At 46.5% G+C, this 21678-nt stretch overlaps 2 protein-coding genes across 4 annotated transcripts in view; both read right to left on the bottom strand.

Moving 5' to 3' along the window:
- Positions 1 to 3060: 3060 nt before the first annotated feature.
- On the bottom strand, positions 3061 to 12032 carry UPK1A (uroplakin 1A). Of its 2 annotated transcripts, none has more exons than XM_019624895.1 (9): positions 11955 to 12032; positions 11762 to 11863; positions 11371 to 11459; positions 9457 to 9657; positions 7056 to 7130; positions 6817 to 6924; positions 5039 to 5218; positions 3636 to 3726; positions 3061 to 3560 (listed from the first exon to the last, which is right to left on the bottom strand). In XM_019624895.1, the coding sequence occupies exons 3-9, from the start codon at positions 11449 to 11451 to the stop codon at positions 3364 to 3366; spliced, it is 933 nt and encodes a 310-aa protein (XP_019480440.1). In that variant the 5' UTR covers positions 11452 to 11459; positions 11762 to 11863; positions 11955 to 12032; the 3' UTR covers positions 3061 to 3363. The 2 variants fall into 2 exon arrangements, with proteins under 2 accessions (XP_019480440.1, XP_019480441.1); XM_019624896.1 differs by having other exon boundaries at positions 3377 to 3560; positions 3643 to 3726.
- Positions 12033 to 19233: 7201 nt separating this feature from the next.
- The window catches only part of COX6B1 (cytochrome c oxidase subunit 6B1), an 8271-nt gene continuing 5826 nt past the window's right edge, over positions 19234 to 21678 (bottom strand). For both annotated transcript variants that reach the window (XM_019624943.1, XM_019624942.1), the window contains exon 4: positions 19234 to 19416. In XM_019624943.1, coding sequence (XP_019480488.1) covers positions 19363 to 19416 — 54 coding nt within the window. In that variant the 3' untranslated portion in view covers positions 19234 to 19362. The remainder of the gene's footprint in view (positions 19417 to 21678) is intronic.

The following is a 21678-nucleotide window of genomic DNA, read 5'->3' as shown; positions in this document are numbered from 1 at the left end:
CTCAGAGAATCAGAGTCACAGACTAGGTCACTATGAACTTGCTCATGAGGACATGCCTGAATTGGAAAGATTAGGCTGAAATTCCCCATTTCCTTGACATGTTTACAAGGTGGCCAAATATGTGGCCAGGGATGGAGAAATTTCATTCCAGCGCCTGAAGAAAAGCCAGTTAGGCCGTTTAAACTGAAGGTGCTCTTGTGTGTTCAAATACGGTACACATCACATTAAAGTAGTTGTTTTAAAATTCTGGCCTGATTAGTAAAACTGTATATTGTTTAGTATTTTAGAAATTCTTTTACTACTCTTTGTTATTGAAAAGTAATAAATGATCTTTACAAAAATTTTTTCAAATTTATATTTGAATCATATATTATAAAGATATATATGTGAAAATTCCTCTTCCTCTCAGCCCTCCATCCCACTCCCCTTCTCAAAGGAGTCCTTTGTGGGAAATATGTATACATAATTTTTATAAAAATGAAATCACTTATGCATACAGTTCTGTTCCTTGCCTTGTTTACTTAACAACAGATCATGATGATTTATGATACATCTATACTCTAAAGTACATTGCAATATTTAAAAGGAAGAGGTGAATTCATATACACTAACAAGGAAAGACGGCCATAATACATAGTTAAGTGAAGAAAGCAAGTGGTGAAGCAATATTTAAAACATGATTCTACTAAACATGTGTATGTGCTGATATAAGTATATATAAATATGTAGATATAAACTTTTGAAAAGTCAAAAAGGAAACTTATTATGTGTTAATAGCAGTTATCTAGGGAGTTGGATCAGGTTTTTTTGGGGGGGGAGTTTACTATAAAGTGGAACATGGGGCCTTACCACTTCTAAATTTTTTTAAACTTTTAAGTAGAAGGGTTACAAATTATTTTTGCTTTTTGAAAAGTATTTTCTCTAGTTTTTTTTTTTTAAGATTTTATTGGGGAACTGGGGGAGGGGAACAGCGTTGGGGAATCAGGGAAGGGGAACAGACAAGTTGCTGTCCTTTTGTTCTTCAGTCTAGTTGTGGAGGACGTTGCTTACTGACCCATGTTAGCATTATCACTGCGCTCTTTCCGGGTGAGTCAGATCGGTCGCCGGCCACTGGATGGCTGCTCACAGTGGCTCTTGGCAGCTCACGCCAGCTGCCGGCCACTCATGCTGGCTGCCAGCTACTCATGGTAGCTTACAGCAGCCCACTGAAGCTCCACTGCAGCCTACGTGGTCACCGGCGACTCAGGCGGCTCAGCTCCAGGTCGAGCTGTTGTTCACCATTTAGCTGTAGAGGGCGCAGTGTCACTGGCCCTCATGTGGGATCCGAACTGGGGCCCTGCTGCTCAGAGCTGGTGTCCCAAGCCGACTCTTAACGAACACGCCACTCGGCCAGCCCTTCTCTAGTTTTTTAACCATTATTTTACGACCCATTTAAACATTATTTTAAAAACCTTGACCCATTTCTTTAAAAAGACCAACCCTGTATATGTACCTACAGGAATAAAAGTACTGTATGTGGTTTGCAAGTTTTTCTACTTTGCATTTCTTGGAGATTTTTTCATATTAAAACATTATTTTTTACTACTATGTGGTGTTTTAGAGTATAGACATAGCAAAGCTAATTTAGCCAGTCCTCATTGATATTCATTTACATTACTGTAATGAACATCCTTATATATGCTTTACAGTTATGTATACCATTATGGCTTTTTTCGATCAGCTCATATAGATCTATCTTTTTTTTTTTTTAGAGATCTTGCTGGGGAATTGGGGAAGGGGAACAGTGTTGGGGAACTGGAGAAGGGGAACAGCCAAGTTGTTGTCCTTCAATCTTAGTTGTGGAGGGTGCAGCTAGCTCAGCTCCAAGTCCAGTCACCATCCGGCCACCCATCAGCAGCTTGCGGCTGCTCAGCTCAAGGTGCGGTGTTCAATCTTAGTTGCAGGTGGGCGTATCACACATACCCATGTGGGAGTCGAACCAGCAATCTTGTTGTTAGGAGCACGTGCTCTCACCAGCTGAGCCAGCCTGCCACCTGTTGGCAGTTCAGTGGCAGCTCAGCTCGGGTGCAGCTCACTGGCCCATGTGGGAATCCAACCGACAACCCTGTTGCTTAAAGCTCGTGCTCCTAACCAACTGAGCCACTCCGCTGGGTCTATCGTCTTTTTAACAGCCACAGAGCATTCCAGTCCAAGGATATGACATGAGCTGTACAACTCATCTCCTGCTAATGGATATTAGGTTGTGTCCAATTTTTCACTTTAATAGATAATGACTTCTTTGACCATTACAGATTTTTTTAAAGTATGTTTTTAAAAGCTGACATCTGAATTCAGCATTTGCAGACTTTCAGCAGACCGGTGAGTAAATGAGGACCCTGAGAAACTTCATTTGATTGGAAGGAAGCCGGGCCCTTCTGGCAGGGCCTAATTGCTTAAAATGGCCAGAGGATGGGCCTACTTCAGAGAGAATAAAAGAGCGATGATGAAATTCTTAAACGGTTTGTTGTCTGTCATGTACCCTTTAGAGAATTTGCTGGAAGCTTTAGTCCCTAATAGGAGGATGTCTGTCACCTGTACTGGCTCAACAGCCCCGTACTCTGATTTTCCTTTGATAAACAGCCCCCTTTTCAACACCACCCCTGGATGCAGCCTTAGCAGGATCATTAACCCAGGTGCCCTGCCTCCCCTAACCAAAGGGTGGGCCTAGAACCTAAACCGAGACAGAGAGATTTAACCCCTGACCTTGGCTAAAGCTGTTGGGACAGAGGTCCTTTCTCGCCTCTGTGTTGCTTAGCTCTAAAGATGTCTGTCTGGTGTTGCAGAGAAATCCTGCCTTAGAATGAGGCAAGTTTCCTGGAAACCTAGACTGAACCCCTAGATCCAACCCTATTGACTCAGCTACATGGACCAATAAATTCCACTTTTATGTTTTGGTCTGTGCCAGTGGGTTTTTGTCCCTTCCATTGGAAGAGAGTTCTTGTTCATTCACTTTTGCCCCAGAAGAAAACAAATTAACTCGCTCAACCAGTATTTATTGATTTATTATTAGATATGCTCAGCCCTGTGCTGGGAGATGCTGGGGACAAGAAAGTGACCATAACAGAACTTGTGCCTCCCCTCACGGCAATCCCAGTCTACCAAGAGCATAAATAGACAATCACGAGCTACTCAGTAATAATGGCGATATCCATCATGAAGGAGGAACTCAGGGAGCTCCAAGACAGGCATCTATGAATGGGGTGGTGAGATCTGAGGAAATGGATACACAGGCCAGGAATCAACCAAATGAAATGAGGTTAAGGGCTAAGGACCCATGCATACATGTCCAGGGGTTTCAGGGCACCCCCCAACTCCCAGTATGGCTCAGAAACCTGTCAAAGATCTTGGGAACAGAAGGAGGGAAGGATGAGAGAGGCGGGAAGGAGAGCGGGGAGCAGTCATCCAGGCCTGAGCCGGAGGGAGCAGGAACAGGAGCAGGAAGTCGAGGTGTGCACGTGGCCTTGTCTTCTTGTTCCTCACAGTGTGGTGTAGAAATACATGGCTACCAGCATCACAGGGAGCTGGATGAGGAGGCAGTCAGGTGAGGGGTGCGCTAGCCCCACAGTCACATCCCACCCAGCCCATAGGCTCCCCACCTCTCACCGTCCACATCAGGATGGCAAACCCGAACCACGAGATGCCCCACGTGTAGCTGTCGATGGCATGGCCAATGTGTTCAAAACAGCCCTGGGCAGGGAGAAAGTGGGGGTTTGGGAAAATGCCCAGAGAGGCTGGCTGCTGAAAGCAAGAGTCACTATGTGAAACCACTTCCTTCTTCGAGCCTTGGTTTTCTTACCTGTGTAATGGGGTTATGGCAGTGTCTACCTCCCAGCATGGTTTCAGGGAGAAGGGATGCGGCCATGAACCCAGGCCTTGCATAAGAGGTGCTTTCCTGATGGTGCCTATGACAGCCTGAGGACGATTTTGCTTAGAGCTGGCTTTCCATGCTGCCCACAAGTTCCAAGGGTTTGAAATATGCCTTTAGGATCAGACCAGCACTGACATCTCCTCATTGAGAGATGAGACAAATTAGGGCCAGAGCCCCACACTAGTCACCTTCATGTAGGCCCCTGCCCCAACTTGGGAGCAGCCAAGAACAAGGGTTCAGAGTGTGAGCCCTGGAAGTCAAGAGGACCAAGTCAGGGGCCAGCTCTGCCATTTGTTGGGGCCTAAGTATGAGTCTGACCCTCTGAGCCTCAGTCTTCCCATCGGTGAAGTGGCAATCTTAACAACACTTCCCGCTGAAAGCAGTTGTGGGGATTCCATGAAATGATGCCTGTACGCACTCTGCACATAAAGTCTGAGCAGGAAACATGGCTGTCCGACTCTGAGGGGGGCAATGGCTTGCACACAGTCTCCCCTCTCCGTGACACCTGATCTAAGACACGCTGCTGAAGGGCCTCAGGCAGCCAAGAGCAGCCAGGGGGACCGCTGGGACCAGTTCTCTTGGTCTAACATCCTCTGGTTTCTCTCTCTGCCTCTGCACTCCCCTTGCAGTAGTTAAAGCACCAGCTTTTGAAATCAAACCCCATGTCCTTCCTTCCTTAGTGCACTCCTCTCAGTTTCATCATCTTTAAAATGGGATCGTTATCATCTTTACCTCATCAGGCTGTGGTGAGAAATAAGATAAAACGTAAAGCAATTAGAAAGATGCCTGGTACAAAGTAAAACTCAATAAATGTAGGTTGTTACTGGTGTTTTGCTATTGCTATTATTATTGTTGCTCATATTTCCAGAGCACCTGAGAAAAGGTGCAGGTACCAAGTCTGAATCAGACAGCTCCTATGTGCATCCTGCTGACTTGCAGAGGGAGAGAAGGGTAGAAGGAGGGAGCGTTGAGAGAACCAGGAAGAAGACAGAGAGAAAGAGAAAGCCAGAGAGGGGAAGAGGAGGTGACAGACAGACAGTGGGAGGGAGGAAAAGATACAGGAACCAGAGAGGGCCAGAGAGACCACAGACAGGTGCAGCAGCAGTGGGGACGGGGGGTGGGGGAACCCACCTTGGTGAACAGGTAGTCCACGTGGCCCAGGCGGCAGCCTTCTTCATTGAGGGGGATGAAGTTGCCAGTCCTCCGACAGCACAGTGGGGGCCAGGGGAACACCACCTCAGGGGTGGCCGCCCGGAAGGCTGATGTGAAGTTCACCCAGTCCATGGGACCAGATGTGCCACAGCACTCTTGCTGGAGAGAAAGGCAGGGGCCAGGTGGGCTCCAGCTCAGAGCAGACAGCTGCTTGCCTGAGGTCACACCGTGAGGAACGACAAGGTTGTCCTGCACCACAACTGGGCCCAACGTCCCTATGTCCTGGGCCTCAAAGAGGAAGGCGATGTCTGTGTGTGTGTGAGCAAAAACCAGAAGATATTTGTTCTAGGACCAAGAGGCTGCTGGGGGGTTTGAATCAAACCCACACTCATGATTTATTTTAAAATTCTTTTGAGGGCCGGCCGAGCGGCTCAGTTGGTTAAGAGCTCACTCAAGAGTGCGAGCTCTGAGCAACAGGGTTGCTGGTTCAATTCCCACATGGGCCCCAGCTGAGCTGCCGATGAGCTCCCAACAGGTGGCAGGAGGGCTCAGCTAAAATAAATGAATAAATAAATAAAAATAAAATTATTTTGAATTAGCTGTCCATAAAACCTGAGGTAAATGACACCAAAAGGCAGATTTTTGGCTTCTTCTAGCCCCTCAGGGTGTTTAATGTGTGGCCCCTGAAGGATGAAAACATAGGCTCTTTCAAACATGGGTTCCAATCCTGGCTAGCTGTGTGACGTGAGCCGAACTGGGACCTCAGTTTTGCTTGGATCTCCAGTATTTTCCTCTGTGCTGCTATGTCATGTTGAGTTTAATTAAGAAGGTGGTTTCTGGAACCTGGCATCCTGGGTTTGAATCCTTCTGGTTCTGTGACCTACCAGCTGTGTGAACTTGTGTAAGCCACTTAACCTCTTGCCTCAGTTTCCTCATCTCTAAAAAGCTGATGTCCTTTACGGGGTGGTTGTATGGATTAAATAAGCTTTAAAAGTGCTTCAGGGCCGACTGAGTGGCGCGTTGGTTAGGAGTTGGTTTGGGACACCAGCTCTGAGCAGCAGGGCCCTGGTTCGAATCCCAAAAGAGGGCCAGTAACGCTGCGCCCTCTACAGCTAAGATGGTGAACAACAGCTCAACCTGGAGCTGGGCTGCCATGAGTCACCGGCGATGGCGCAGGCTGCAGTGGGGCTGGCTGGCAGCGGGCGTGTGCTTTTGTGAGCTGCCGTGAGCCACCATGTGCAGCCGTCCAATGGCCGGCGAGCTACTGCCTCTCCCGGGAACAGTGCAATGATAACACCAACACGGGCCAGTGAAGCGACGTCCTCCACAACTAGACTGAAGAACAAAAGGACAGCAACTTGCCTGTTCCCCTCCCCCAATTCCCCAATAATAAAATCTTTGAAAAAAAAATAAAATAAAATAAAAGTGCTTTGGACAGTGCTAAACAGAAGTTAGTGCTCGTGAAGTGTTTGTTGCTGTTAATACAATATGTGTAATGATTAAGAGCAGGGGTTCTGGATCAAGGCTGCCAGGTTTGGATCCCAGCTCTGCCACTTACCAACCATGTGACCCTGGGCAAGTGACTTTCCCTTTTGGGGGGGCCTGTATAACTCATCTGGAAAATGACAATGACCAGAGCCTCCCTCATAAGAACCACATGAGAGGAAATCATCTACCAGTGGGCCTAGTGGGAACCCTATCTACCTCTGTGGTCAGACCTCCAGGTCCTCCAGCCCTCCTCACCCACCCTTGCCCACCTCCATCATGACGCGGTCCCAGAGGCGAGTCAGTTCTTGGCCCTGGTCCGTGTCTGCACTGTAGAATGTCAGCATCTGCTTGGTGATCAGGGATGGATTGGACACCATCTGCGGAGGGCCAGGAAGAATAGGGTCCATCCAGGCCAGGTGGAGAGAGGGGTCGACCTCCACCCTCAGCCTGAGCCTTCAGCACATCTCCCCGGAAGCCATGCCCCTCCCCTGGCTTCTGCCCAACTCACATAGTCTCGGTGGGTGTAGGATGTGATGCAGGAGGCACACTCGAAGATGTAGACGATGAGCATGAGCACCAGGTACTGGGGAGACAGCCCAGTCAGGGCAAAGCCTGTGACATCACACACCCGCCTCCCAAGAAATGGGTTGATAGATAGAAATGCAATTAAAAAAAAAGTGTAGGACAGAGTGAATGATAGCATCTTACGTGGTGGGTATACAGCTGATCGCTGTTCAAGGCTTTCACCTTTTCCATATGCTTTCAGTATCTAGAGTATGACCCTTAACTACATTTTTTGAAATTTTTCATAATAAAATGTTAGGGGGAAATGAAATCAACAAAAAGTATGTAAAGTATTTCCTGAAGTTACCTATAGACCTGGATGAAGTAAAATAAATGTCTACTCTAAAAAGAAAAAAAATAAAGACATTCTTGAGACAATCAGGGACATTTGAACCCAGACTGGGTATTGGAAGACAGATACGAAGGAGCTAGGGTGAATTTTGCAGGTGTGTCAGTGGCATGGTGGTTGTGCAAAAAAAGATTTTTGACCGGTGTTTAATGAAAATTATTTTCCTGTCCTCACCTCTCACCCTCACCCTTAAAGCAACAGAGGGTGAAGTATGGTACAACTTGCCTGGCTGCTTTAAAACAATGTCCTTATCACTCAGAGAAATGTGCACTCAAGTATTTCCAGGTAAATAACTTGGTGTCTGGAATGTGCTTCAAAATACTCCAGGAAAGAAAAATGTGGACAAACAGAGGGTGGAGTAGAGAAGATAAAGTGGGCCAGTCTGCGGTTGATTATGTTGAAATTAGGTGACAGGTACGCAGAATTCATCATGCCATTCTATCTCATCTATGTTTGAAATTTCCCATGATATATATGTTTGAAATTGTGTCTTTGTTAATGGCAAACTAATAGGGGAGAGAGAAAGACACAATTTTTTTTTTTATTACTTGGGTAAACTTTTAGGGCTTTTGTTAAATTGTTATGCCAGAGAATCAAATGTAGAAAAGAAATTTTAAAAGAAGGAAAACAGTCTTTCTATGGCTTCATCTTACTCACGGTAAAGCCAAAGTCCTTATCAAGGCCCGTAAGGCCAACTTTCCCTATCTCCTCTCATCCTTTATGCTACCCCCGGCCCGTTCTTCTCCCCACCACCCCATCCACCCTCACCTCACCCCCTTTCTCATCCCCACCCTCACTTGGCTCCAGCCACACTGGCCTCCTGGCCTCCTCTGGCTTCAGAGCCTTTGCTCTTGCTGTCCCCTCCACCTGGAATGTTCTTCCTGCAGATACTCACACAGGCTCACTCCTCAAACCCCCCCCCCCCCCCTAGGAGCTTTCTCTGGCTGTGAGGCCTTCCCTCTGCCTTCCCCAGCTCCAGCTCTCCCTTCCCTGGTCACTGTCAGAGCACCCTCTCAGAGTACCCTCCCTTAGGGCAAGGGCTTTATGTTTTGCTCACTAGATAGCCCCAGTGCCTACCATGAGTTTGGCACATGGTTCTTGCTCAATAAACATTTGCTTACACATGTTTACACTTAACGTGTGTAAAGTAGGTGCTCCTGGGAATCTAAAGGGCCCTCAACTATAGAGGAAGCACAGCGTTGGCTCTGGGTCAGTAGAGCCAGGATTGAAATCACTGCTCTCCCTGTCACCTGGGCTTTGGCCTCTTTGAATCTCAGTTTCCTTATCCGGTAAATGGGTAGAAAAGCACTAACTTCAGAGGGCTTCTGGGAGGATTGAGGGAGCTCATTTTCTAAACTGCTTAGTCTAGTGTCCAGGTACATGAAATGCCCTTGGAAGTGTGGGTATTGTTGCAATTATTGTTGTTGACAGAGATCGAGAGCACAGGCTCACGCGCTGAACTGCTCAGGTTTAAATCTTGGTTCTGTCACTCACTTGCTGACCCTCAATAAGGAACTTCATTTCTCTCAGCCTCAGTTTCAGCTCTGTCAAATGGGCTCATGATGATAATGATGATGATGATGACAATGATGGTATCTCATGGTGGGTTGTGAGGAATAAATGAACAAATCCATGTAAAGCATTTAAAAAGTAATGAGTGCTCATTAGATGGTAGCTGTGCTATTATTACTGCCATTGTTATCAACAGACTTCAAGAGCACAGACTCTGGAGACCAACTAGCTGAGGCTCAAATCCTGGTCCTGCTACTCAAGAGCCATCTTTTCGTGCAGAAAACTTTCTTCCCTTCCTCTCTTATGCCCAGTTTTCTTTCTGAAGTGATGGGGACAGCTGAGCCTAGATCACTGGGTTATGGGAAGGTGAAATGAAATGGTTGCCATGAGACTTGAATGTGGTGCCATGCTGAACACACACTGGCTGTGGTGGTGGCTGTTATTATGACCCACCCATCCCCACCCCCTCCTCCTGGGGCCTCACCGTGAGGATCATGGACCGCCGGCGGCAAAGAGCTGCACCCACACCAAAGCTGGCCACAACGAAGAAGGAGAAGCCGCAGAAGATGGCGATCCAGGCTCCAGCAAAGACGTCATCCTTGCCTGAGACGCCCATCAGTGGGTACACACGGTACTGGTCAGCCGTCACCCATACTGTCTCAGCAAACAGGGCCAGGCCTGACAGCTAGACAGGGCAGCTGGTTAGAAAGGCCTGCTCAGCGGGCCGGCCGAGTGGCTCAGTTGGTTAAGAACTCGCTCAAGAGTTTGAGCTCTGAGCAAGAGCAGTTCGAGTCCCGGCCCGAGCTGAGCAGCCGCTGAGCTGCCAACAGGTGGCAGGATGGCTCAGCTGAAAAAGAAAGGCCTGCCCAGCGGCAGCAGCCCTGGCTGCAGGAGTGTCCGTGAGCAAGTTTCTTCCCCATTCTGAGCCTCCACTGCCTGTTGGGTAAAGTGGGCACGTAATAAGAGTGGCAAAAACATCGCCTTCCATGAGCAGGGATGAGGCTGGACAGAGACCAGGAGGAAAGGTAGGGCCCAGCCAGGCCCCTGACCCCTCACAGCTGCCAGCTGCTTCAGAGATAAAACAAGATGCCACATGCGAAGCCTGGAGCACAAGGTTGGCACAGAGGAGCTGCTCGGTCAACCTGTCCTCTGTCACTAGTGTTATTAGTAATATTTCCTGAAGAGGCGAATCTGGCCATCACCAGAACAATCACAACTGCATCAACCCTTTGGTCCAGCAATACCACTTGCAGAAATCAATCCTACACATACACCTGCCCATGCAGGAAAATCACAAACCCACAAGGCGATGCCCTGCAGCACCGTGGGTAGCAGAACCAGGGTGCCACACAACGCAGTGCAATGCAGTTGTGAAAAAGGGCAGGGAGGCTCTCTGAGGGCTCCTGTGGAGTGGCCTATAGGCTATGTGAGCAGGACGAAATGGGAGGCATGAAACAGGATGTGGAATGAAATGAACTACACTTGGGGCAAGAAAGGGGAGAAAATAGTATATATTCTCCTATTACTTGTATTTGTTGAAATGTTGGAGAAACTAAACATCTGGTTACTTATGGGGTAAGGGATGGGGAACAAGAGAGAGGAAACCTCTGACAACAATCAAACTATCACACTCCTAAAGCACTTACTATATGCCAGGCATTAGGCCTCTAACTGGTTTCTGTGTGATAATCATTATTGTTACCAGCTGTAATGTACATAGTTGTTATGGCCAATACAAAGAGTAACCATGTGTGCCAAAATGGTCTAAGCATATTAATCCAATAGCTCATTTTATCCTCTCAGCATTATTTTATCTCCACCTTCTAGATGAGAAAATTGAGGCTCAGAGAGGTGACGTCACCAGCCCCAGGTTCCACAATAGAAAGTGGCAGAACTGGGATTTGAACCCAGGCTGTCTGCATCCGGAGCCATGCAGAGGTATGACATATTTTCTTTAAACATCATGTATAGGTATGACATATTTTCTTTAAACAACATTAAATATTAAGTAAAAGACATTGTTATTATTCATTATTATGGGCCTCCTGTGTGCCAAGCAGCCACATTATGTCTATAATCATGTTAATGATGATAGCTAGCATTTGTCAAGCACTTATTCTGAGCTGAGGGCCATACGTGGATTAATCCACACAAATATCCCCAGAATGAGGACATAATCTATAGATGGGGAAACAGGCACAGAGAAGTAAAGTCACTTGCTCAAGGTCACACAGCTGGGGAGAGGCAGAGCTTGGATTCGAAACCAGCCTGCTCTGACTTGAGAGCTTGCAGCACTGCCCTGCTGGGGAGTTCCGGGCCCTTGGCCCCCACCGCAGGATCAGGACTGCTCCCTTCTCCCCACCCGTCCACTCCGCTCCCAGCACTGGGGATGTCTCACCAGAATAACGATGTTGCCCACGACCAGCAGCCCCACCACAATCGGAGACCCCTTCTCTGCCTCTGCTGCTGCAGAAGCCATAGTCCTGCCTGGGACACATGAGCAGGAATGAGGCCAGGCAAAGGCCAGGAAGGGAAGGGGGGCCCAGCTGGACCCACCGCCCCCACCTCACACCCCCGCTGCCAGGGGCTGCTCCTGGCTCTCTGCTGGGCCCAGGGTGGTACTGAATGGGCCCAGCGTCCCTCAACCCCAGTGGTGGGCCATTTTACAGAAGAGGAAAGTGTGGCTCAGGCAGGGCAGTCACTGGCCAGAGCCCAGCGCTGGTCTTCCTTCAACCTCAGACCTCTCCAGCGCCCCCTGCCCATCCAGAATCCCAAAGCCAGCTCCTCACCTTCTCTGCCTGAAGGGTGTCTGGCCAGCCCCTCCCAAGGTGGCTCCCTATATATGCCCAGGCCTCTCCTTGGGCGAGTCTCCCAGGAAGTGGGGAGGGTATCTGGAGGAGGAGACAAGAGGCCAGGCAGGCAGACTAGCATGAGAGAGCAGCTTTATGTGCCCTCACCCCCACCCCCAAATGATTTATAGACCTGAAATTCCAGATTGTGCTGGTATCTGGCCACATGGGCAGGGCGATGTGCTGGTGGCTTCTGATTCCCAGGAGGGGGGATGGGGTCGGGAGGGTGAGTGCACCACCTGATGTCTCTCCTTAGGACATGGGCCTTCCTGGGAGCAGGCGAGAGACCCAAGTCAGACCTGAATCCCAGAACTGCCCCCTCCGCTGGTGGTCCCACTTCTCCAAGGCCAGAAGCCCAGGGGGAGGCCCAGGTAGGAACCCTGGCAGGCAAGGATAGTGCTGGACCAAGGCAGCGGGGTGGGAAGGAGATAAGGATGCAGGTGGGTGGGATGCTCAGAAGGCTGATTGTATGGGCCGTGAACGGAGGGCAGAGGATGGCAGGAGATGGGGGTGGGAGGCGAGTTCGAGATGAGAGTACAATGAAGGGGAAAAGAAGTCTGCCAGAAAAAGCGAGGGGGCACACTGAATGAGCTTGGTAGGAGGAAAGCCCCTCTCCCACCACGACCACCACCGCCACACACGTAGGCACAAAGCAGGGGTCACAGTGAGGAGCCAAGGGTGGAAACGTCTTCAGGCTGCAGAACCAGAGACCTAGGTTCAAACCCTAGCTCTGTTTCCTCTGTGCTGCGGGACTTGGCGTGTACATTTGCCCATCTGCAGAATAGGTATCATCAGACCACTTTCCTGGGCGGCGGTGGGGACTGAGTGTGATATGTGCCAAGGACATCTTTCAGTCCTGGTGTGCAGCAAGTGGCTTAGCCTCACCTGCAGCGCTCCAGGGAGGCTCATGTTCCCGCCAATGGCGCCCCCTAGTGGCAGACGAGTGGTCTCTCCGGCGTAAGTGGTGGCCTGGGGCCCCCAGTCCCTCTCCAGAACTTCTTAATGCAGAGGGCCAGGTGTATGCAAAATGGGCAAACAAATGGAACTTGAAATTCTAATGTCAAGGCACTGGCTTGCTAGTATGACACATGCGATGTTTTCTAACTAAAATGGATAATCAGGTTTTTAGTCAATCCGCTTTACATTTAAAATAGTTTTTTTGTTGATTTACATTTATATTAAGGACTAATGAGAAAATTTAAACAATAATGTCCATGACCTATTAAGTACATTTTTTAAGGTTTAGCTAAAATAATTGGCCAAATGATAGGACCAGGTTAATAATATGAAAGAATTTTATTTTCAAGTAGTTGGTAACTGTTAGTAGTTGGAAGTTATGTAAAATGTCTAGTAAAAGCGAAATGGTGTCATCAATGGGGCATTAATATGTCACCAGACATAAAAGGGATCCATTTTTTTCTGAAGCATGAAGCCAGTGTACGTTGATGTCAAACTTGAATTTTCATTATTCTTTCTTACTATTATATAATCCAGTCTTCCAACAATGTATTTTTTTTTTAAAGATTTTATTGGGGAATTGGGGAAGGGGAACAGACAGGTAGACAAATTGCTGTTTTATTCTTCAGTCTAGTTTGGAGGACGTCGCTTCACTGGCCCATGTTGGTATGATCATTGTGCTCTTCCCGGGTTAGGCAATCGGTCGCTGGTCATTGGTCGGCCGCTCACTGCGGCTCACAGCAGCTCTCGCCGGCTGCCAGCCACTCATGTAGCTCATGGGAGCCCACTGCAGCCCCGCTGCAGATTACGCCATCACCGGCGACTCATGGCAGCCCAGCTCCAAGTTGAGCTGTTGTTCATCATCTTAGCTGTAGAGAGAGCAGTGTCACTGGCCCTTAATGTGGGATCCAAACCGCAGCCCTGCTGCTCAGAGCTGGTGCTCCCAAGCGAGCTCTTAACCAACGTGCCACTCAGCCGGCACAAAACAATGTATTTTGAAGAGCTAATTACTTCCTTTAAAAAAATCACAATGCCAAGATGTGCTAAAGATGACATATGCCTACCCTAACTCTAGTATATAGGTTAAAGGACAAAAGTATTAAAAATAACTATAGCTACAATAATTAGTTAATGGGGGGAAGTAAAAGGGTAGAGTTTTTGTATGCAGTTGAAGTTATCAGCAACTTTACTGAATGTGTTTATTAGTTCTAATACGTTTTTTGGTGTTTAGGATTTTCTTTATATAAGACCATCATCTTCAGAGACCATTTTATATCTTCCTTTCTGATTTGGATGATTTTATTTCTTTTTTTGCCTAATTGCTTTGGCTAGAACCTCCAGTACTGTTAATAGGAGTGGTAAGAGTGGGCACTGTTGTCTTGTTCCTGATCTTAGAGGAAAAGCTTTTAACCTTTCACTTGAGTATGATGTTGGCCGTGGCCTTGTCACCTATGGCATTATGTTGAGATATGTTCCTGCTATAACCAACTTGTTGAGAGTTTTTATCATGAAAAGATGTTGAATTTTATCAAGTACTTTTTATGCATCTATTGAGATAATCATATGATTTTTATCTTTCATTTTGTATTGTGGTGTAATGGGAAGGTGCTAGCTTAGTAGCAGCTTAATATGTCACGTTCATGGATGGTTGATGAGTGCTTCCATCTGGAGGTACATCATGTTTGGTTGTCTCTCTTTTGGTGATGTTTGCAGCCATTGATATAAGCCTTAGATTCATTAGGGGTTGCAAAGTGTTGATATTCTAATTCTTTTCTTCTTCATTTATTATCTGGAATACCAGATATTTTTTTAAAGTAATATAAACCTTACTGTAAAGCTATATTCAATCCTGTAAAATGTGGGGTCATGTTAAGTAGAATACAATGAAAGGAGGGTGTAGTATATCCAAATTCACATTATCACAGTTTTGTTTTGTTTTTGTTTTTTAAAGATTTTTTTATTGGGGAATTGGGGGGATGGGAACAGTGCTGGGGAATTGGGGGAAGGGGAACAGACAAGTTGCTGTTCTTTTTGTTCTTCAGTCTAGTCGTGGAGGACGTTGCTTCACTGGCCCAAGTTGGCACCATCATTGCGCTCTTCCCAGGCAAGGCAGATCAGTCGCCGTCCTCTGGACGGCCGCTCACGCTGGCTGCTGGCTACACACAGTAGTCCATGGCAACCCACTGCCACAGGGGCTGCAGCCTACGCCATCGCTGGCCACTCACGGCAGCCCAGCTCCAGGTTGAGCTGTTGTTCAGCATCTTAGCTGTGGAGGGCAGTCTCACTGGCCCTCATATGTGGGATCCGAACCGGGGCCCTCTGGCATCCCACGCCAGTTCTTAACCATCGCGCCACTCGGCCGGCCCCATTATCACAGTTTTACTGTACCGAATTCCTCATATTAAATCCCTTTCTACTTAATATGCCTTGGGAGGTTTCTGTTTCCTGCACTGAACTTTCCTATACAGATACACTAAAAGGAAACGCACAACCACAGGAATTGGCAGGGGGATAGAAATGTCTGTTTCCTTACTTGTTAAAATAGAGGTCCTAATATCATGGCTCATTGAGTTGTTGGAAGGCCTGGGATAAGTCAGGTAAAGTAATCAGCATGGTAGCTTTAATTTTACAGCCTGCAGCTATACTCTAAGGAGCACTGAGGTAGAGAGTCCTGTGTTCAACTGAAAAAAGGGAGATGGATGAGAAATGGTCTTGTAGCAGTCTCCTGTAAGAGAGCGACGTGGATGAGAGACCGCCTCACGGCAGCTTTTTGCAAGACTGCTTATCTCCTTTTGTTTCAGGAGGAATCACCAGGAGTTCTGCTAACGTTCCGGTCCGACCATGGTTAAGTCTTGCCTATGTGGTTTACGTGGAGATGTGTAAGGTTGTCACCGTGCCATGGTGGAACTGCTCCCCATAGTATCACCTCACAGGTCATTTGTCAATGGCAAAAAGGGAAAACATCTTTCCAGAGGACACACAGCTAGTGGCCACTACCTTTCCCAGGGATTAGACTTGACCGCCACTGACGGGGCAACCTGACATCAGGTACCTCAGGATGGGAAGCAATAAGGAAGATACACACAGGAAGGATTCTTGCTAAAAATACTCACCCTGCTTCTCATCAAGCAGGTGCTTCTCAAGAGTTAACTTCCAGTTTATAAGAGCTACAGAAGACAAGCTAAATGACACCATGAGGAAACAATAAGGCAAAGTGAGTGAGGGACCTTCTACAAGCAGCTGGCCTGGCCTCTTAAAAACGTCTACCTTCCAAGGGTGGGCAGATTGTGGGGGTGGCTATTCTGGAATTTTAAAAAGACTAGATACCTAAAAAAACAAATGCAGATGTGAACCTTGATTGGATCTTAGTACAAAAAACAAAATAAACAATAAGAAAAGCACTTTGGGAATTAGTTTTTCTTAGAAGTGGCAACAGCATGAAGGAACATGTCATTTTTCAGAGACACATGCTAAATATTTAGGAGTGACGTGTTAAGATGTTTAGAAACTACTTTTAAATGGTTCAATAAAAAATAACATGTAGGGCCAGCCGAGTGGCTCAGTTGGTTAAGAGCTTGCTCAAGAGTGTGAGCTCTGAGCAACAGCGGTTTGATGCCCGGCCTGAACTGAGCTGCCGCTGAGCTGCCAACAGGTGGCAGGATGGCTCAGCTAAAATAAATAAATAAATAAATAAATAACATGTACACATAAACAAGTAAATAGGATACAATGTTAACAATTGTTAAACATAGGTGATGGGTATAAGGGCAATCATTGTACTATTTGTTCACTTTTTCTATGTGCCTGAAAAATTTCATAATAAACATCTGAAAGGCAGAATATTTATATTTTTTAATTTCTTCATGGAAATTACATTCTAGTCGTGGGGGAGGGGGCAAATATCAAGGATGAGTAAGTAAAATAGAGGAAATATTAACGATAAGTGCTTAAGAAATGAAAGGAGGGCCGGCCGAGTGGCGCGATGGTTAAGAACTGGCTTGGGACGCCAGAGGGCCCCGGTTCGGATCCCACATATGAGGGCCAGTGAGACTGCCCTCCACAGCTAAGATGCTGAACAACAGCTCAACCTGGAGCTGGGCTGCCGTGAGTCGCCGGCGACAGCAGAGGCTGCAGCCCCTGTGGCAGTGGGTTGCCATGGGCTACCGTGTGTAGCCAGCAGCCAGCGTGAGCGGCCAGCAGCCGCCGTGAGCGGCCGTCCAGAAGCCGGTGACTGATCTGCCTCGCCCGGGAAGAGCGCAATGATGGTGCCAACTTGGGCCAGTGAAGCAACATCCTCCACAACTAGACTGAAGAACAAAAACGACAGCAACTTGTCTGTTCCCCTTCCCCCAATTCCCCAGCACTGTTCCCATCCCCCCAATTCCCCAATAAAAATCTTTAAAAAAAAAAAAAAAAGAAATGAAAGGAGTGAAGCACTGCCAAGTGTGGGAGTTGAAATGGTAGGCTGAGCGGTCAGGAAAGGCCTGAGTTATGTTTAAAGAAGACCTGAATGCAGGAGGGAGCAAGCTGTGTGGGTATCTGGTGGAAAAGCATCCAGGCACAGCAACAGCAAGTGCACACAGGCCTTGAGGTTGGAGCCAGGCTAATTCATGGAACTTCTCGGTTGCTCAGTTCCTGTCACCCTGAAGAGGCCAGTGCAGTAGGTAGGAATCACGTGAGCACAGTGGTAGATCAGAATAGGAGAGCCGTATCAAATCTTCACCAAGTCAAATGCATATAAAACTTGTATATATAAACACTTCTAGGCATATGGGCTATCTGGAGGAATACATTGGAAACTGCTAAGGCTAGCAGTCTCTGGTCAGAATTAGGTGACTGGGGTCAGGGGAAGTCCTACATCTTGACTTTTCACTGAATATCCTGTTTCACGTGAAATTTTCACCATGCTCAAGTTCACTGCTATTTCCAACACAGACCATAAACTTCTACAGCCCCAGTTTCTATGTGTGCCCAAGGGTCCTGTTTACAGCCCCTCCTCCTCATAGGAACCACTGCAGAACCCTCCCTATGGCCATTTTTCCTCAGTACAAGAATCATCGCCCTGCACGTTTGACTTCAGATAGCCATTTGAGTGGTCTTAAAGACACATGTTTGGCCACATGGTGCTCTAGGTGGTTACGCTGTCTCAGGAGTCCCCTGTTAACAAATTTGGTGGATGATTATTGTATGGCAATTCTTTTGGGGGTGTCGAAGATTTTTTTTTCCCCATTAGGTTTTATTGGGGAATTGGGGGAGGGGAACAGCGCCTGGGAATCAGGGAAGGGGAAGAGACAAATTGCTGTCCCCTTGTTCCCCAGTCTAGCTGTGGAGGACATCGCCTCACTGGCCCACGCTGGCACCATCATTGTGCTCTTCCGGGGTGAGGCAGTCGCTCACCGGCCACTGGATGGCCACTCAGGGCGGCTCACAGCAGCCCACAGCAGCCCACTGCGGCCCTCGCCACCACCGGGGGCTCTCGGCAGCCCAGCTCCAGGTTGAGCTGTTGTTCATTATCTTAGCTGCAGAGGGCGCAGCGTCACCCGCCCTTCATGTGGGATCCCAACCAGGGACCTGCTGCCCAGAGCTGGGGCCCCAAGCCAACTCCCAACCAGCGCGTCACTTGGCCTGCCCGGAAAAACATTTAATTCGTCCTACTTAAATGACTTCCAATCATCACCATGATCAAATGACAGAAAGCCAAGAACACAGGCAGAAATTACACACTGTGCAGAAGACTGATTATTAGATATTAAGTATTTAACTATTAAGTATTAAGATATTAAGAAATTAAGTATAATTTCTTAGGTGTAATAGTGTGATTATTTTTTAAAAACATGTATCTCTAAGAGATACATATGCTTATTTCATCATTCATATAACTTATTTCTGAATAAAATATGATCTCTAGGATTTACTTTAAAATTACCTAGAGGGGGAAGGGAGTAATTAGAGATGAAACGGGTTGTTTATTGATAATTATTGAAGCTAGGTGATGGGTACATACAAGTTTTTATTATACTATTTTCATGTGGCTCAAAAATTATATAAGAAAAGTTCAAGGGGCGGCCAGTTAACTCAGTTAATGAGTGCAGTGCTTGTAACACCACGGTTGCCAGTTTGATCCCCACATGGGCCACTGAGATGCGCCCTCCACAACTAGATTGAAACAACTACTAGATTTGGAGCTGATGGGTCCTGGAAAAGAAAAGTTCAAAAAACTGCACAGATAATTAAGGGAACATACAGATAAAATTTTAGCACACATAGGGGCTTGAGGCTATTTCGTATAAGCACTCACTCTATTGTCTGGCACAGAGGACGTTGTCAAAGTTTCATAAAATAAAAATTAAAAACAAAAAAATAATCACTCTGAAGCCCCTCTTACTGGTCCAGGCACTATTTGCACCCTAGCTTATTACCCAATCATGCAGCTCGTTTACAAATACACACTCTTATACTTTTCCAGCAAGTATTTATTGTTAGGTAAGCCATGATTCAGGATCCCAGGGTGGGATGTTCCCAGGTCCCCCTTCACCTCCCTGGAAGAAGGATGGAGGACAGAGGAGAGGTGGGGTGGAGCCAGTTTAGATCTTCCCAGGAAACGTGCCTTCTGCCCGGCGGTCGTCCCAGGCCGACACCTGTGGAAAGACAGCCAGTGTTACTAGTTCTGTGGGTAAACCAGAAGCGTGGACCTCTCTGTCTTCCTCACTTTGCCCACCTGTTCATTTCTTCAGTCGGTCAACAAGTAACTCCACTACCTACACTGTTCCAAGAGCTGGAGAACCAGCAGAGACCCGGAAAGACAAGAATCACTGTTTTGAATGAGCTGACATGAGCTGACCCACGGGGGAGAGGTGGAAGAGGAATACCACGCAGAAAAACCCCAGGCTCAGTAGAGGGCTGTCTGTGGGGAGATGTGTGAGGTGCAGAGCTTAAAGGCAGTGGCTGTGTCCTGCTTCAGAACTTCAGTCAACACTCAATGATGTTTGTCAGAATAGAGGAAAGAAGGAATATGAGGCAGCTGTGAAAAAAGTAAGGCTGATCTATGCTCCAGCAATGAATGGATCTCCAAGATAGACAGTCAAGTTCAAAAAGGTGCCAAATGGACTAGAATGCGATACTACTGTTGTTCACAGATGTATGCATAACATAACAAATGACAGAAAGGCCAATTATCACACTGTTAACACTCTCTAGAAGTAACAACACTCAGCTCCCTGTGGGCCTTCCTACAGGCAGTTATTATAAGCATATTCATTTTCCCTCCCTCCGTCCCTCCCTTTCTCTCTCATATCCTATATAGAAGCAGTGGATAAAAGCATGGAAAAGGGAGACTGTATCTGCATCCCCACTCCATCACTTTCTACTTGTGTGACCTTGGACAAATTATTCAACCTTTCAGGGCATCAGTTTCCAAGTCTGTAAAACGAGAATACTAATAGTACCTACCTCATCCTATTTTTAGCATGTTTGCCCTTATACAATATAAAGCACGTACAATGTAGTTGGGCTATTCAATAAGAGCCATGTATGTGCCTATTTTATTTACACACACACATCACAAATACTCTGCACTTTCACACACACACATGGCCATACTATATAGACTGTCCTGCAACTTTCTTTTTGTTATTCTGTCATGTAGATCAAGATAAACCTATCTATCATCATTTACCTAACTTGGGTTGTTTCTGAATGTCCCCCATTGCAAACAACTCTGCAAAGGACATCCTTGTATATGAACATTTTTGTAGGATATCTAGAGATGATTTTTTTTCATTTTGAAAAATGCCACATCTACAGTATAATTTTTTTTCATTTTGAAAGATCCTGCCAAATTGATCTCAAAAGTGATTGGAACGATTTATAGAACCACCAACACTTAGCACTATCAACGTTTATAATTCTTGCACCAGACTGCAAGGGAAAGACAAGCATATCTTTGTTGTTCTAAGCTGCATTTCCCTGGTGACTTGATTGGGGACGAACACCTTTTCATGTCTGGGATTCATCTGGATTACCTCATACTGGACTTGTATTGACTACAGTCTACAGTTCTAAGTGTGAATTTCTCAGTCACTGGGTTTCTGTCCCCACTTCCTTTTAAATTAAAGGATCAGGCTGTTCTGGTCCATTGGCAAATTACCCTTTGTCCAATAATCCTATTTCATGAAAGGAAACTAAGGAAACCATTCAAATAGAGAGGAAACATTTCCTGAAATGGAATTGTACATGCAAGTATCATTTAAAATGAATGAGTCCAGCTAAAAGGGGGAATATCTCTTAACTGTTAAAGACGATGGCTACCCAATAATTGAGCATACTGCACTGACATAAAAACAGGAACACAATGCATGTTAAGTAAAAAAAGCAAAGTACAAAACAGTTTCTAGAGTATGACCCATATCAACATTTTTTAAAAGTACATACAAACACACCTACACATACACATACATTAGTATACAGAAAAGGAAGTGGAAGATTTACACCAAATTCCTGAGGAAAGTTAACTTTAGGAAGGGAGTGACCAGGGAGCTTTCACTGTCTCATTCTGAAGGTTCTATAAAAAGCCAGTGCTATTTTCAAGATTCTATAAAAAGCCAATGCTATTTTTCATGGAGACACTAAAGATTTAGAAAAAAAAAACAAAAAAAACCACAGAAAATAAAAGATGGTTGGAAAAAATGTCTTAAATGCTCATGTAGAAAAATGTGCTGGACTCCGGCCCCAACCCATCCGAAAATATAAGTACACGGATTAGAAATTAATTTAAAAATCACACAGGAGGGCCGGCCGAGTGGCGCGATGGTTAAGAACTGGTTTGGGACACCAGAGGGCCCCGGTTCGGATCCCACATATGAGGGCCAGTGAGACTGCCCTCCACAGCTAAGATGCTGAAC

Source organism: Hipposideros armiger, unplaced genomic scaffold, assembly GCF_001890085.2.
Source record: "Hipposideros armiger isolate ML-2016 unplaced genomic scaffold, ASM189008v1 scaffold_609, whole genome shotgun sequence".
In the NCBI taxonomy this organism is placed as follows: domain Eukaryota; kingdom Metazoa; phylum Chordata; class Mammalia; order Chiroptera; family Hipposideridae; genus Hipposideros; species Hipposideros armiger.
This window is presented reverse-complemented; position numbering and strand designations above follow the sequence as displayed.

Bases quoted from the DNA above. Each gene is read 5' to 3' on its own strand.
- UPK1A (XM_019624895.1), bottom strand. From the start codon at position 11,451: ATGGCTTCTGCAGCAGCAGAGGCAGAGAAGGGGTCTCCGATTGTGGTG. The intron at 7,131-9,456 runs GTGAGGCCCCAG...CTGTCTCCCCAG, and splicing joins GGCGGTCCATGATCCTCACG to TACCTGGTGCTCATGCTCAT. The intron at 6,925-7,055 runs GTGAGTTGGGCA...GGCCCTCCGCAG, and splicing joins CCTACACCCACCGAGACTAT to ATGGTGTCCAATCCATCCCT.